This window comes from Danio rerio, chromosome 3 (assembly GCF_049306965.1).
Source record: "Danio rerio strain Tuebingen ecotype United States chromosome 3, GRCz12tu, whole genome shotgun sequence".
Taxonomy (NCBI): Eukaryota; Metazoa; Chordata; class Actinopteri; order Cypriniformes; family Danionidae; genus Danio; species Danio rerio.
In genome coordinates, this window is record NC_133178.1 from 35,739,049 (window position 1) to 35,756,603 (window position 17,555).

The 17,555-nt window shown below is 34.6% G+C and overlaps 1 protein-coding gene across 3 annotated transcripts in view; it reads left to right on the forward strand.

Moving 5' to 3' along the window:
- The window catches only part of ezh1 (enhancer of zeste 1 polycomb repressive complex 2 subunit), a 32,749-nt gene that overhangs the window by 13,300 nt on the left and 1,894 nt on the right, over positions 1–17,555 (forward strand). For all 3 annotated transcript variants that reach the window (XM_009299640.5, XM_005164140.6, NM_001039983.2), the window contains exons 7-19: positions 651–753; positions 4,634–4,797; positions 5,429–5,520; positions 7,088–7,250; positions 10,665–10,846; positions 11,905–11,996; positions 12,080–12,108; positions 13,447–13,572; positions 14,709–14,887; positions 15,238–15,333; positions 15,443–15,524; positions 16,377–16,457; positions 16,893–16,977. In XM_009299640.5, the coding sequence (XP_009297915.1) occupies positions 651–753; positions 4,634–4,797; positions 5,429–5,520; positions 7,088–7,250; positions 10,665–10,846; positions 11,905–11,996; positions 12,080–12,108; positions 13,447–13,572; positions 14,709–14,887; positions 15,238–15,333; positions 15,443–15,524; positions 16,377–16,457; positions 16,893–16,977 (1,474 nt within the window). The remainder of the gene's footprint in view (positions 1–650; positions 754–4,633; positions 4,798–5,428; positions 5,521–7,087; positions 7,251–10,664; positions 10,847–11,904; positions 11,997–12,079; positions 12,109–13,446; positions 13,573–14,708; positions 14,888–15,237; positions 15,334–15,442; positions 15,525–16,376; positions 16,458–16,892; positions 16,978–17,555) is intronic.

Genomic DNA, 17,555 nt, shown 5'->3' on the forward strand with positions numbered 1-17,555 from the left:
AGTGAAGACATTAATTAAACAATATGAAATAAAAGATAAAATGTAAATACTATTTCAAAATATTACTGTTTTCATTGTACTTTCAGTCAAGTAATGCATCCTTAGTGAGAAGATGAGACTTCTTCCAAAAACAAACCCAATAAAAACTTTTCCTGATCCTGACCAAACGTTTAAATGATAGTCCATATTTAAAAATTCGATAATATCTATTTACATTGTTATGGATTTTAAAAGGTAAGATAAGTTTACTTAATGCATTTGTAGTATAACTAACATTAATATTAAGACTTTGAATAGAATAACAGATACAATAATGGCCTAAATGTTGCATCAAACTGCTGTAGAATCAAGGTTTTTAACAGACGTGCTGTGGTTAAGCACCATATGACCTGATTGTCTACAGCTGAATTTCAGTGGTTGAACAACAGCTCGCGTGTTGCCCATCAGATCAGCCTCTGTGTGTCTGTCTGCAATTGTTTGCTCTGAGCGGTGCCTTTACTCCCAGTGAGGGCTGGGTAAACCTGTTTGTTCATTCAGTTTGTTTTAGGCCTGTATCTAGTTACAGTGCACGCTGACCCCTACACAATAAACCTATGCACTAGTTTACTTTTACTGACTGTGCTGATTTTGTACTATTGCTTTTCCACCAGGAAGAGAGCTCTCCGCCAATAAGAAGATTCCCCACGACAAGATTTTCACTGCTATTGCATCAATGTTTCCATACAAAGGCACCATGCAGGAGCTGAAGGACAAGTAGGCCACACTATTCAGCATTCGCTCTCATTTTGAGCTGTTTTGTGCTTAAACTTGATTTTTTTAGAACAGAATGGGATTGAAGCATGACACAGGGAGAATTTGAGCATGCTTTTCCCAAATGTGCACAAGTGTTTAACATGAAGAGCAAGTGTGCATCTGATCTCTTTAGAGGTGCAACTTAAGATGATATAAACATCACGTGTGTAAAAACAGAACACTTCCCACACTTTCGTTGATTTGATAATAGTAATGTTCAAATCAGCTTGTTTTAGGTGAAATTTCTGACCAGTTATTCAGTTATTATCAGTGCAAACTAAATCAGATGATAGGTGCATTGGACAAATCACTATATAAAGGCTTGCTAAAAAAGCAAAACAAATAATCATAAAACAAATAACTGTCGTGCATACTTGCTCAAAGATTTATTTGTAATGTTTCATTCTTCTGACCTTCAGTCCAGTTAAAGCACAAATTATACTTTTGTATGTTTATTCATCTGTTTGTTTGGTTTGTAATGTTAGGGTGTATGAAGATGGGTGTTTGACCAATGTCAAAAAACATTCAGTCAAAAAAGTATCCGATTGTATTTTGTATTTTCTGCTTTCACTAACATAGATTTCTTTACTAGTCTTGATGGTAGCTGCGAAATATTCATGCATTTTGAGAGTTTTATTCCTTTTTGTTTATTTACATAATGCTATTGTTTTGTTGTTTTTTAAGGTTTTTAAATGATCACAATACATGATTAGATTAATAATTAGAAACAAAATCAATTAATATGCACATTTTAGTGGGGTGTCACGCAAATTATCACTCACACACAAACAAAAACATTATGCTTATACATAAAATAACCTATACTAGTACATTTGCATATTTATATATTACGTTATTTTAATTAATTTAACTCTCAAAGCAGAAAATAGGGGGGAGTTAGTATCTGCTGCGTCATGAAAAAACCTGAAAAAAAAAAAGAAATACAATGTTTGTATTATCTTAAATAGCTTTGAATAGAACTGTTAGTAGTTTCAGTCGGGTCAATTTTGTCCTTAAAGTCCTAAGTGTTTTTGTAGTCTATTGTATAATGTTGAATAGATTTGTGAAAAGAGAATGATGAAAATAATGAGAATATAATATAAACACAACACAGGCTCAGTCTGAAAATGTACATTTCTGGAGATCGTGAATTATGTAGCCAGAGGTACGTATGGCTGCATTTCTTCTTTAAAACTAATGCTATGGGGCGGTATGATGTTGTTTCTTTTTGCGCATATTAGCTGACTGCTTACCTCCGTATGGACGACTTTCCTGCTGCTACCAGTTTGTCTAGTTTATCTTGTCATGTATGTCAGTGGACTTGAGATGCACGAGAGGAGTTGACCACAATGACGGGGTTTGAGTCCAGTGAAGAACAGTTCTAGAAATTGGTTAAGACAAAAACAGAAACCAAAAGGTAAAATAAACATGTAATTAACAGGAGGAGAATGCGGTAAAATCTGAAAACGTGGTAAAAATCAGGCAAGGGCTTTTAGCTGAGTTTAGGAAAGTGAGAGGGCGGTCAGTCATTCAGTCGGTCAGTTAGTCAGTCAGTTGACAGCATCCTCTGGTGGATTTACGCAAGAACAGCAGGCACGAATGGCACTCATGAAAGAAATTTAAGACCTGAAAAAGCGTACACAGTGGCAAATTCGCAAAAACAAAACTGCAAAGAAATGTACCACCTGGAACGTATTTGGTGCTGTACAGAAATGTATATAGTGGTATGTTTTCAGAATGAGCCTGGGCTGAAAAATACACATTAAGGCAAGAATTATGATTTTTGTCCACAAGGTGGTAACAATGGGCAAGGATTAATAGACTGATAAGAAATGGCTGAGATAGAGCAAAAAAACAAAGTAACTACTTAGGTAGAAACAATAGTGAGGTTATTAGAATACACCCACAACTCACTTTGAGGAGTACAAAGAAATATTATCACTCATGCTTTCCTTTAAAAAGAAATAACTCAAACACTGGAAAAAGATCTAGTTTTCTAGAGCAGGTGTTGAGCATATGTGCAAAACCTGAAGTATATATTCTGCTTTAATCCAGTTAATTACAGTTGAACATTTTCAAAGTTGCAGGCTCTGTTTACGATGTGGCCCCACACGAAAATCTTTATTCGCCATAAATATGCAACCACTGAGGCAAAGCTATGCATGCACATTCTTCATTTAACTAGGGAAAATATGTCTTGCCATCTTTAAGTGGTGGTAAATGAAGGTTCATGGGAAGCTCCTCGGGCTATGCTGTCAGCTGGATCTGGAGCGCTGGAAACAAAAACCAGCCACAGCCTATGTTATCATCCAACTGTTTACTGTTTCATGACATTATTGTTCACTCTACCAGCTGTGCTCATTTTACTTCTTCACACTGGGAAGGGGAAATCTGTGGGTGTGAGCTGCATTTAATGCTGTTATGTGTATTAAACAACGTCAGCACTTTTTAAAGGGGCAGTTAATACAAAACATAGCTTTCTGTCACGTTTTATTCCCCCCAAACTTGTACACTCTTAAAAGGAAGAGTTCTAAAAGGCTGTTTTCACAGTGATGCTATAGATTAACCTTTTTTTTCTAAGAACTTTTCCATAAATGGTTAGTAATTGTTTTTCTTAATGTTAATGTGAAGAGCACTTGTCTAAACTATTTTCACTATGAGAACATTTTGTGAAAGGAAAGTCTTCACAGATGTTTAAGGTTCTTCATTGAATAATCAATGCCAATATTTATATACTTTATTTTTCAACAACTGCTCTATGAGATTTAAAAATTAAACACATAAAGATACAGATAATATAATTTCAAATCTGCAAATTCTTCACACAAGAATTAAACAGTAAATATATTTATATTGATGTTTATATAAACATTTAGTGCTGGGAAAATATTAATGTTAATATATATATATATATATATATATATATATATATATATATATATATATATATATATATATATATATATATATATATATATACATACATTTAGATATTATTTTTATTTTATATATATATATATATTATATATATTATATATATATACATACATTTTCTCAAATATATACATGCATGTGTGTATAAATAAACATAACATAAGAAGTAGACAGTACGCACACATATATAATGTCAACAATCTTTTTATTTTAGATGGGATTAATCACAATTAATCTTCGCTCAGCACTACTAAATATAATTGAAATTTTGTATATATCAAATCAGTTTCCACACAATTTCCACATTTTCGAAGGTTGATGATTTCAGAATGATTACTGTTATATTTTTATTGTATGTGTACCTTAGTGTGTGCAGACTCAACTTACGATCCCAGACTTTTGAACATAGTATCTCTTTTTCCGAAACACTGTAAAACCTGACAGTGAAAATCCCTAAACGAAATAAGTTAGATTAACTTATAATGTTCAACAATTAATTAATTAATAAATAAATTAATTAATTAATTATTGTGAATTAATAAGAGAGTTACATAATAAGTGAATGAATTAAAGAGTTATGGCAAATCATAAAGTGATGAGTTATGAATCAATTAATTCTGTGTTTACTCTAATGCTAGAAATGATACCAAACCCTTTGATTAGCTATATAAGTGTTTGGACTTCATTTGTTCTATTAATTGAACTTAAAATGTTTGACTATACCAACACAAATAATATGTGTATAAATAAACACATACTGTATAAGTTTTTAGTTCTCAAACCAATTGGTTTCAAAACTAAAATGGTTTGCCGCAATCGGTTTCCTCAAACAGTTTGAGTTACCTTAACTTGTCAGGTTTTACAGTGTATCTGATTACATTGCTGTGTATTTTTCTCTCTTCTGCAGGTATTTGGATCTCCTGGAGCCATCCAACCACGTGAAGCTGCCTCCTCTCTGCACACCCAACATGGATGGTCCTTTCGCCAAATCTGTTCAGAGAGAGCAAAGCCTGCACTCTTTTCACACACTTTTCTGCCGCCGCTGCTTTAAATATGACTGCTTTTTGCACCGTAAGAGTTTACAGTGTCCTTTCTTAGTTGTTCTTGTGTTTTTAAATTGACAAAAAAGTTACTGGAATATAATGTATTACATTCTCCATTGTTACAAACATTCAAGAGCCTCTGTTTAAATATGACTTTAAATTCTGTTATATCAAAACTTACAATGCTTAAATTTACAAGACACATTGTTATTCATTAGGTTAACAATTAATCTGTAAACAAATTAATCCACAAAAAAAGTAGTTTTGATAATCTTCAATCAAAGTCTGACCATTTGCTTCTGCTTTTGGAGTGGTTGTCCTTCTCTGATGCTTCAGCCACAATAGTTTTCACCACACCCCTCTTACTATTAGTTTGCTATGAGGGAATGATGTGCAAATAGAAAACCCCACCCCTACTCAATAGTTTGTTACAGTTGAAATGAAAGAATTATTTCATATACTGAAATAAAAGTCTCAGCAACTTTCGGTTCACACAGACTTTAAAGCTTGTTTCAAATGACCTGATCACAAGTGGTCAGCAAAAAATTATTTTATAAAAGTAACTACATAAGTTTACCAATGTATTTAGCACTTAGCTCATCTGATTGAATCTCTCAGAATGATAAAATATATGAAAAATATATTTTGCTTGTGCTCAGCTTTCCATTCATCTCCAAATGTATATAAGAGGAAGAGTAAAGAAATCCATATGGAGACAGAGCCCTGTGGACTGGACTGCTTTTTGTTGCAGGTACAGCTTTCTAAAAGCTAAAGTATACTTCAGTTTTTATGTGTACAGTGTGACTGATGCCAATTTCATCATAAGAACTTTGAGCTTTCAGGGTAAATTTTCATCTTTACAGTGCTCAGCATTGAATTGAGGATTAATTCCAGTAATGTTAAACCAGCTACACATTGAGATTTCCACATTATGCTGTCTTCTTCTGCATTTGTCTTTCGTGAACGACCAGCTTTTTTAGTGGACTTGAATGAGCTAGTGACATTGTGAAGACGATCAACAATTAGAAATCACCTATTTTAAATCATCAAACTTGTCTTATTGTGGCCGAATGGATCATCCTCCTGACCTTCACATGGATATTAAACACTTTTTAAAGCAAGTTATTATCTTGCAAAATCAGTGAAAACTGGAAAGTGAGGTTGCCAAATTAAATTACCAACAGATTAACAATTACTGGGAGGTTTCAGAATAATCATTCATTCATTTATTTTCTTTTCGGCTCAATCCCTTTATTGATCCGGGTTGCCACAGCGGAATGAACCACCAACTTATCCACCCCATGTTTTCCGCAGCGGATGCCCTTCCAGCTGCAACCCATCTCTGGGAAACATCCATACACACTCATTCAGTGTAGATTTGTAGTCTTTAAATCTGCTCGCGCCAATGGTTGGCAGCACTACTTTAGAAATACTTTGTATTCATTTATTCATTTTCTTTTCGGCTTAGTCCCTTTATTAATCTTGGTTCGCCACAGCAGAATGAACCGCCAACTTATCCAGCAACTTATCCAACTTATCCCATCCAGCCACAATCCAACACTGGGAAACACCCATACACTACGGACAATTTAGCCTACCCAATTCACCTGTACCTCATGTCTTGGACTGTGGGGGAAACCAGAGCACCGGAGGAAACCCACGCAAACGCAGGGAGAACATGCTAATTCCACACAGAAACGCCAACTGACCCACCCGGGGCTCGAACCAGCGACCTTCTTGCTGTGAGGCGAAAGCACAACCTACTGCGCCACTGCGTCGCCTCAGAATAATCTTTTTTAGAATATATAAACTCATGAAATATGCTTTACCCCTGTTAAAATAGCTATTGATAGGCTTTAGCAGTGACCTTGAAACTTATGAAATAGTATTATTTTCTTCAAAGCTACATCTATACTAATCTGAATATATTTGAAAAAGGCAATTTCATTTAAAAATGCTCCACGTCCTCTTGGGTGACCACATTTGGACATGTGCTATTTTTTGGGACTAAAATACTTTTTGGGACTAAAATTTTTTATTGATTCAGCTTTTGCTTTCTACAGTCGTCATTGTATATGTTTTTTGCATTACTTTTAGCTTTCTTTTTTCAGTTGGCATGTGTTGAGAGTCTGTGTTCATGCATGCTAATCAAATGGAGTATACTTTGAACAGTTGTGCATTTGTCTGACGCTTACATTACTGTACACATAAAATAGGATGTATAATTTCACTGTAAGTGTTTTGACTTTAGTCAGTTGATAATTTTACTTGAACCCGTTCATAAATGGTAATGATATTTCTCCATTTCTTGATCTCAGAAAGGAGCAAAAGAGTTTGCTGATCAAAACATGATGAGGTCACAAAGGACTCGACGTCGCCGGAGACAGCCCCGCCCCTCCAGTTCATGTGGCCACACCCCCCCAGACTCCAGTGAGAAGGGAAAAGAAGGAGGAAGCGACCACGAAACCACCAGCTCCTCAGGTAGACACATTCATAGGCACAAACTTTGAAAACAAGATGGTAACATCCATACATAGCATATAAATGGTTGATAAGAATACACAGAAACAATATAACAGATGTAACACACTTTTCATTTAGTAAAAATAGCATTGCTGTAACAAAAATAATTTTTGTTCAATTGAGATAAGCTGTATGTCTGCACTGCACCAAAGATAAAGTGTTACTAGGAAGACAAGAACATTATTAGGGGTACTTGCTAAGGCAATAATTGTTATTTTGGCCTGCAGGATGATGAATTAGGCAAAACGATACTTACTTTTATGATCCAAGTCGTATTTAGAGTGAATGGTTGAGATTTTAATGGTGGCCTGCTTTAACTTTGCTTAGTAAGCAAAAATCTAATGGAAAAGCAGAGTTACCACAGCAAATTTTTGAACAACAGCAGCTCATTATGTCTTACAACTATACTCTTAGACCTAAAAAGAGATGATGCCAATGACTGAGGACTAAGAGGGCAGCACATACACCTAATACACAAATACACTTCGATAAACATGAACTCATGGACATCACCTACAGTTGAAGTCACAACTACTAGCCCCCCTTTAATTTTTTTTTACTTTGTTAAATATTTCCCAAATGATGTTTAACAGAGCAAGGAAGTTTTCACAGTATGTCTGATAATAATTTTTCTTCTGGAGAAAGTTAATTGTTTTATTTCGGCTAGAATAAAAGCAGTTTTTAATTTTTTCAAACACCATTTTAGGGACGAAATTATTAGTCCCTTTAAGGCAATTTTTTTCGATTGTCTACAGAACAAACCATCGTTATACAATAACTTGCCTAATTACAATAACGTGCCTAGTTAACTTAATTAAACTAGTTAAGCCTTTAAATGTCACTTTAAGCTGTATAGAAGTGTCTTAAAAATATCTAGTTGAATATAATTTACTGTCATCATGGCAAAGATGAAATAAATCAGTTATTAGAAATGAGTTGTTAAAACTATTATGTTTAGAAGTGTGTTGAAAAAATCTTCTCTGATGACGCAGTGGCACAGTGGGTAGTGCTGTCGCCTCACAGCAAGAAGGTTGCGGGTTCAAGTCTTGGCTGGGTCAGTTGGCGTTTCTGTGTGGAGTTTTTATGTTGTCCCTGCATTCATGTGGGTTTTCTCTGGGTGCTGTGGTGGGTTTCCCCCACAGTCCAAAGACATGTGGTACAGGTGAATTGGGTAGGCTCTATTGTCCGTAGTGTATGAGTGTGAATTAGTGTGTGTGGATGTTTCCCTGAGATGGGTTGCAGCTGGAAGGGCATCCACTGAATAAAACATATGCTGTATAAGTTGGTGGTTCATTCCGCTGTGCCGACCCAAGATTAATAAAGGGATTAAGCCAAAAATAAAATTAATGAATGAATGAAAATCTTCTCTCTGTTGAACAGAAATTAGGGTAATAATAAACGGAGGCTAATAATTCAGGGGGGCTAATAATTCTGACTTCAACTGTATATGCTATATCACTGCAGGTTAACTATGCTTATATATAGTAATTTTATTAAAACTTATTAGTTACTGGTAAACTGTTAAAGTTATTAGTAACTAATAAGTAAAAACATTAATATTTCTGAATTTAATTGTAATGTAGTAATGTGCACTTTCTGTAAAGCTGCTTTGAAACAATAGTCATTGTGAAAAGCATATTCTTGAATTGAATTGAACTGCAAAGTTCGCTGGGAATTCATAATGTATTTGTGACTATTCAGGGGTGCGTTTTTCCAAACAAGGAGATAACTAGTGGCTGAACTCTCATAATACGATGCATCAATTTGGAAAAGAACGATGTAGTGACCAGTGTTTCCCAAAACTAGTTTCTCTGTTGCAGATCCATCGTTTGAACCACGTTAATAATGACGTATAATGTCCATAATGATGCTCTAAACAGGGTGGAGTAACTACTTGTTTAAAGAAAAACCTCATAAATTTTTGTGCAATTTATTATTGCATTTATTTTGTTTTACACGCACACACATTTGAAAAAAATTGCAATATTAGTTTTGATAAAAACATGCACTCATTTTCCATATTAACTAAAATATATGTAAACGGCACATTTAGAGCCTGTGGTTTCTTTACAAATATCAATGAGAACATTACATATTCTATTTTAAAACATAAAACCACTTAGCTAACACGTATTTTATTCTCATATATAAATCATATAAATCGTTGATGATTGTAATTTACAGTAGGCTATGTATTAACAAATGAACAAAAATCCTACTTAATAATAATAATTATTATAATTATTATTGTTATTAAAGTTAGATCTTGTTATTTTATTATTTTATTTATTGTAAAAGTCTACTTTAACAGTTTGACACATTCAAACCATTGCAGAAATGTTCTTACCAACAGGCCATTGTCATAAACAGTACAGATAGATTTCTTAATAAATAACCTACTATAATTTAAAACCAATTAAAATTAAAATATTTTTGTTTTCACAAGCTTTGGAGATGTAAAGCTGGAATATTGACAGCAATAGGGCTAAGGGGGATAACTGGGAATAGAACACAGCCAGGAACTATGCTTCTAACTACAGCTATAGAGGTGTAGTTTCAAGCGTACAAGTTCGGCAACGCAGTTTGTGAATGTTTATTAGAGCAATAGATTTGGGAAACGGCAAATCAACGGACTATGTTTGTAATGATGAACTATATTTGTAACTTGCGACTTTAGTTATGTGTTAACTTTTGGTTAACAATGGTTTTCTGAAAAGCACTCCAGTTTATTGGTTTATGAATGGTAACTATTGTATTGTTCATTTCCATTGATACATTTAGATTACTTTGGTCATCATTTAGCACTCGCTTAAAGTTCACTCTATAATTCAACAACACTGTCAAATCTGATCTTCATTCATTCATTTTCTTTTTGACTTAGTCCCTTTATTAATCTGGGGTCATCACAGTGGAATGAACCGCCAACTTATCCAGCATATGTTTTATGCAGCGGATGCCCTTCCAGCTGCAACCCATCACTGGGAAACACCCATACTCACTCATTCACACACATGCCCTACGGACAATGTTGGCTTACTCAATTCACCTATACCAGATGTTTTTGGACTTGTGGGGAAAACCGGAGCCCCCAGAGGAAACTCACGCCAAAACGGGGAGAACATGCTAACTTTACACAGAAATGCCAACTGACCCAGCTGGGGCTTGAACCAGCAACTTTCTTGCGCCACCGTGCTGCCCCAAATCTGATTTTTAGCAAATCAAAATAATTTCAATTTTTTCATACTGTAAATTATCATGTTGTGATTGATCTATTTTATTTTAATGTTTACGATAGCTGTTAGTGTTTTGGTGTCATTTATTCCTGTGTTTAAATGAAGACCTAACATTTATCTTGCTTTGTGTTTATGTCAGAGGGCAACTCTCGATGTCCCAGTCCCATCAAAATGAAACCAGGGGAGGAAGAATCAAAGGAGTCCAAGTCGCCTCCTCAATGGAGTGGAGCAGAGGAGTCTCTCTTCAGAGTCCTGCATGGCACATACTACAACAACTTCTGCTCCATTGCCCGACTCATCGGCACCAAGACATGCAGAGAGGTGCGTACACAAATAACGGTGAACTGGAGGTCACATGTTTCTTGAAAGATGTCCTTTTTTAAACTAAAGTGAATGTAATTGTATGTCATGTGTGGAAATTCCTCCAATATTCACCCAAGAGCAAAGACAACACAAAATGTGTGTGCTAGAAGTTTGCTGCACGGCTCTGTGTGTTTTTCCCAGAAAGTGTGTGGTTTGGCTAACTGGAAACGTGATTACCTCAAATCATGTGTTTTTCTTTCATTTGGGGAATGGTCCAAATCTTTTTCTAGACGAGTGTTGTTTTGATTGTGTGATTCTAGTGTGAGTGTGTATGTGTGTGTGTGTGTGAGCTCATATGGTAAAGATCAACAGTGATAATAAGCGGTTACGCCTCAGTCTGGTTTCAACTGAAATTTCTGACTTAAGACCATTAAAATTTCAAGGAATTGCACATCGGATGTTATATATTCTGTGTACACTCATATATAAGCGCAAACATCTACACTTACATTCACATCTACATACAGTATGTGCCTATACAGTCAATACATGCACAGATAAAATTTGTTGTCCTCATATTTAGAGAAAAATTAGGGTAAATGCTCACTCCAGTGTGTGTGTGTGTGTGTGTGTGTGTGTGTGTGTGTGTGTGTGTGTGTGTTACACCTGGCTCAGGGATGTAACATAGTAAGGGAGACGACAAGAAGAAGTATAATCAAAAAGATTTATTTAACTCAATTTAAATTATATAATCAAAATATCAGTATCGGTATGTTCAATCAGTGTGAAATGCAAGTGTATGGATGCGGTAAATGTTGTCAGTGATAGTGTATGGATGCGAAACAAAGCATAAAGGCCAAATAGGAGCACGGCTCTGGCCAACTGCCAAGTGAATGGACAGCGGCCCTGACAAGCTCTCTGCCGGGGTTTAAATAAGGGCGCCGACCAGCATCAGGTGCGCTGAAGGCACGCCCCAATCTAGAAATCAAATCAACACACAGAAACACAAGAACGCAGTCCTAACAGTGTGTGTTTGTGTTTGTGTGTGTGTGTGTGTGTGTGTGTGTGTGTGTCAGGTTTATGAGTTTGCTGTGAAGGAGGTGCTGATCGATCGCATGCCGCTGGAGGACAGTGGGATTTCACCTCAGAAGAAAAAACGGAAGCACAGGTAAGATGCTCACACAGGCCAGTCTGATTCATACTGGATGTTCCAGGCACTAGAGTTCAACACTGTTTCTGTTTGTTTGATAGATTATGGGCAAAGATACAGCTGAAGAAAGGTAAGACTCTCTACTGTAATACCAGAATGAGACTGGGTTTTTGTGGCTTGGCAGGTTCAGGAAAGGATAAACAAAAGAGAAAACAGGATTTGAGTAGTGTTGTTAGAGGAATTGTGGCATTTTGGTTAGGGATTAGATATGTAATTGTAATTATTAATACTTTTAAGCAATCTTTTTATTGAGATGTAATGATAATATAAAAAAATAACCTCACAATCTTATTTACATCTTTGTTTTTAATTTAGAGGACAGACAACAATAAAAAAACAATAAAATAACATACAAAACAAAACAAAAAAAGCAATCAAAAAAGGAAGGGGGGGGGCACAGGTTATTTAAAATAATAAGAGATTATTGTAGATAAAACATTAGAAAAAAATTGTTAAAACTACAAATCATCTATAGAAAGTGTGCACCAGATCATCAATATGACAATGGTTTGTTTAAATAAATCTTTGGAAATATAGGGAATATGTAGAAACCCCAAGTCAATGTCAGTTTATTTAGTTTTTTTCCTGTTTCATATAATAAACTGCTGAAATTTAAATATGAAATAAGATATATAGAGGGTGTCCACATTTTTTGTTTGGTTCAGTTGTTTTGTTCATTCATATAATAATGTCAGACATTACAGTTGAAGTCTGTATTATTAGCCCCCCTTAATTATTAGCCTTCCTGTTTATTATTTTTTTTCTCCAGTTTCTGTTTAACGGAGAGGAGATTTTTTTTCAACACATTTCTAAACATAATAGTTTTAATAATTCATCTCTAATAACTGATTTATTTTATCCTTGCCATGATGACAGTAAATAATATTTGACTAGATATTTTTCAAGACACTTCTATACAGCTTAAAGTGACATTTAAAGGCTTAACTAGGGTAATTAGGTTAACTGGGCATGTTACGGTAATTAGGTAAGTTGTTGTATAACAATGGTTTGTTCTGTTGACTATCAGAAAAAATATAGCTTAAAGGGGCTAATGAATAAAAACTGCTTTTATTCTAGACGAAATAAAAAAAATAAGACTTTGTCTGGAAGAAAAAAAATATTATTAGACATACTGTGAAAATTACTTACTCTGTTAAACATAATTTGCCAAATATTTAAAAAAGAAAAAAAAAATCAAAGGGGGCTAATATTTCTGACTTCAACAGTATATATATATATATATATATATATATATATATATATATATATATATATATATATATATATATATATATATATATATATATATATTATTATTATTATTATTATTATTGTTAAATTATTTAAACATTAAGTGTAGTTTTTGAAAAGCTTTTTGCTGTTAATTCCTTTCCTGTTTGTCTTACAGATAACTCCTCCAATCAAGTGTACAATTATCAGCCATGCGACCACCCCGAGCACCCGTGTGACAGCTCCTGCCCATGTGTGATCACACAAAACTTCTGTGAGAAATTCTGCCAGTGTGATCGCGAGTGTGAGTTCAGCACAAATAAACACAGTCACACATGCCAACCCAACACATGAGATATGCACATACAAATATACAATTTCAGGTATACAGTGCTGCAATATTCAATTCAATTCAATGTGTTGAAAAAATCTTCTCTCCATTAAATAGAAATTGGTGGAAAAAATAAACAGGAGGGCAAATAATTCAGGGGGCTAATTATTCTGACTTCAACTGTATAATAATATATGTATATGTATGTATGTGTGTGTTTTTATGAAGTTTGAAGGAACATTGCTGTAGTTCTTATGCTTTACCAACCCGATTTCTCTCTCTCCCTCCATTTATTTTATTATAATATTGTGTGTAAAATGTCTATTTTGAGTATTTCAGGCCATTGGCCAATTAATGCTAACAATAAGGTACAGTACAATGTAAAGATTACCCATCTCTGCACCACTAGGTGGCGGCAGCAAAACAAAGTCAGACCTTTGTTTTATTTATTTATTAATATTTATTTATTGAGTTATTGCATTTACAATTTAAAACAGTACATTACCCCTCCCCTAACAGAACAGCATTGAGAAAAAAAACACATAAAAATAAAATATATATCGTTCCAGACTTTCTGAGTTAACAGTGAGAAAATAGTGTACCATTTTGTTCAGTCCACATATTATTGTTTTCTTGAATAAATATATAAAAGAGGTGCATCTTAATACAAAAAACTAACAAAAACAACAACTAAAAAAACAGGTCATATCATCTTAAATCACAAAACCTTCTAGATATGTCAACAGTGAGGGAATACATTATGTCATATTCTTGAGTCAATAACTCAATATGCTATCATCTGACATGATATCCAATTATCCAATTGAATGTACAACATCTCTTCATTTATCCAGCTGGCATGTGTTGGGGGCTCTACTCTTTTCCACTTGAATAATATTAAACATCTTCAATAACTGAATGCCATATTTTTACCAAAATCTATATTCTTAGGCACAAAGAACTTTATTTTTGATGTAAAGATATTACACATTTTAACCTAATCAAATATCTTAACAATTTTGATGTTACCTCAGATAATATCATTTTATTTAGATGTAAGTACTGTTCACAGGTCACTTAAACATAGTTGGTGTGTATTTTGGTTGTAGGTCAGAATCGGTTTCCTGGCTGTCGCTGCAAGACTCAGTGTAACACCAAGCAGTGCCCATGTTACCTGGCAGTGCGGGAGTGTGACCCTGACCTCTGCATGACCTGTGGGGCCGCAGACCACTGGGACAGCAAACAGGTCTCCTGCAAAAACTGCAGCATCCAGAGAGGACTCAAGAAGGTGTGTGTCTGTTTTTATCTATCTGTCCATGGTAGATGAAGTATCTTTCTGTCTGTCCATCCGTCCGTTTGTCTTTCTATCCATCCATCCATCCATCCATTTGTCTGTCTGCCCTTAATCCGCCTGTCTATCTATCTATCTATCTATCTATCTATCTATCTATCTATCTATCTATCTATCTATCTATCTATCTATCTATCTATCTATCTATCTATCTATCTATCTATCTATCTATCTATCTATCTATCTATCTATCTATCTATCTGTTAATTCATCCATCCAGTACATTATTATGCGTCAACATGGTGATAAGAAGGGGAACTATGAATGTTGTTCAATTTGTTTGCCAGCACCTGCTTCTGGCACCATCTGATGTTGCAGGGTGGGGTACATTTATCAAAGAGCCGGTCCAGAAGAACGAGTTCATCTCTGAGTACTGTGGAGAGGTGTGTAGAAATCACACACCCACACCCCATTAATCGCTCTGACAGCTCTTCAAGGTATATCCTTATTGATCTGATTCTTGCATTGTGTTTTGTGTTTGTGTGTGTTCAGCTTATTTCCCAGGATGAAGCAGACAGGAGGGGCAGAATCTATGACAAGTACATGTCCAGCTTTCTGTTCAACTTGAACAACGGTACTGATTCACTCATGCTGTGATGTTGAATTATTATTATGCCATTTGTTGTCTTTTTCTGCCCTGTTTACTATTGGTATTTTGATGTGTTTTTATCAATCAGAAGTTAACAATGTTAAAAACGGCTGAAAATAAATACTTGAGCCTGACCACTTTTAATCACTCCTAGAGGTAGTCAGAAACTATTTCTATTGGATGGTTTTCATGGTATAAAATGCACCACAGCAACCACAAAAGATGCCAAATTCTTAATGCCATTTGGCTTCAACAATGTTCTCTTACCAGTCTTAAAAACAAACAAAAAAACATTGTTTGGTGTAGTTTTGCAGTTATCAGAGCAGTAATACTGCTTCTGTCCATATTGTTTTGTGTTTTCTTCTCTTACATACAAATGTCCATTGTGTGAGTGTATTTCATAGCATTAGACTGAAATATCACAGAAAAACCAAACATGAACCACCCACAGATTCTCTCCTCAGTGGAACTAGGAAAGCAGTTCAAAGATTAAAACCAAATGTAAACCTGAATGAGTCTTCCACATTAACTTCAGATTATTCAAAATGCATCCTATTACCATATATACAGGGTGATTCAAGAAGAATACCACAGCTTTCAGGTTGATGTCAATCGAGTGTCTGGAGGGGGTCATATTGAACATCCATGAACTAGTTTTTTTTTTTTTCTGAAAAACTTTGTTAAGTACTCTTCACGTTGATTAATTACACATGGTTCCATCATGTTTCTTTGATTAAATGTAGATTTTTAAAGTTGTGGTATTCTTTTTGAATCACCCTGTATACAGGGCATTAAATGTCAGTCTGGTTTTCACTAATATTTTTTATTACATTACAGACTTTGTAGTGGATGCCACTCGAAAAGGGAATAAAATACGATTTGCCAACCACTCTGTCAACCCAAACTGTTACGCGAAAGGTACTTTATTTATATATATATATATATATGTATATATATATATATATATATATATATATATATATATATATATATATATATACACACACACACATTTAAAGTCAGAATTATTAGCCCCCCTCTGATTTTTTCTTTTTTAAATATTTACCAAATGATGTTTAACAGAGCAAGGAAAATTTCACAGTATGTCTGATTTTTTTTCTTCTTGTAATAAACTAGTAAACTAGTAATTAAAACTATTTTGTTTAGAAAAGTGTTAAAAAAAAAATCCTTTCCGTTAATCAGAAGTTGGAGAAAAAAATAAACTGGAGGGCTAATAATTTAGGGAGCTAATAATTCTGACTCCATCTGTGTAAATGTCATATCTAATATGAATATAATATAATATAATATGAAACATAATGTATACTGGTTTGTTATTGGTTATCATTACAGTTGTCATGGTTAATGGTGATCACCGCATCGGAATCTTCGCTAAGCGAGCCATACAGCAAGGAGAAGAGCTCTTTTTTGATTACAGGTGGGTTTGTTTGTCTCAGCAACACCTTAAAGGTTTAAGACACCCTGGAGTACTTTTTTTTAGAAATTTTAACAGATTTGTGTGTGTTGAGCATCAGTTAAGACAACGTTAACACCGGTCAGCTTTAATTGTGTGGAAAACTAGAGAATTTTAAGCCTTTGTTAGCTAATTTCATCTTTCGGGTTTAAAATAATTTTTGGGGAGGGATCAAAATCAGTGACGTATCGTGAATCTGCTAGTGAAGTGATGATGTGTCGGTTTCTCATTATTATTCATAGCGGCGTTTTCTTATCATGGATTATCTTAGCATGGCAAGCAGTATTCATGAAGTGTCGAAACGTTGTGTTTGTTTCCATGATCCACAGGGTTTGTTGCTAGTTTTTCCCTGTGATTCTGTTAGAGCCGATACAACAAAGCTGTTGGTTTGCAGCAAGCATTTTGATCAGGAGAACTGTATGAGAATTAAAGGATGGTGGACTTTGTCTTTTATCCGTTGAGTTTGTTACTACTCAGACACATCGCCAATATTGGTGCTGTTGTGTTCACCTATTTTTAAAATCCTCCAGATTACCGGCAGG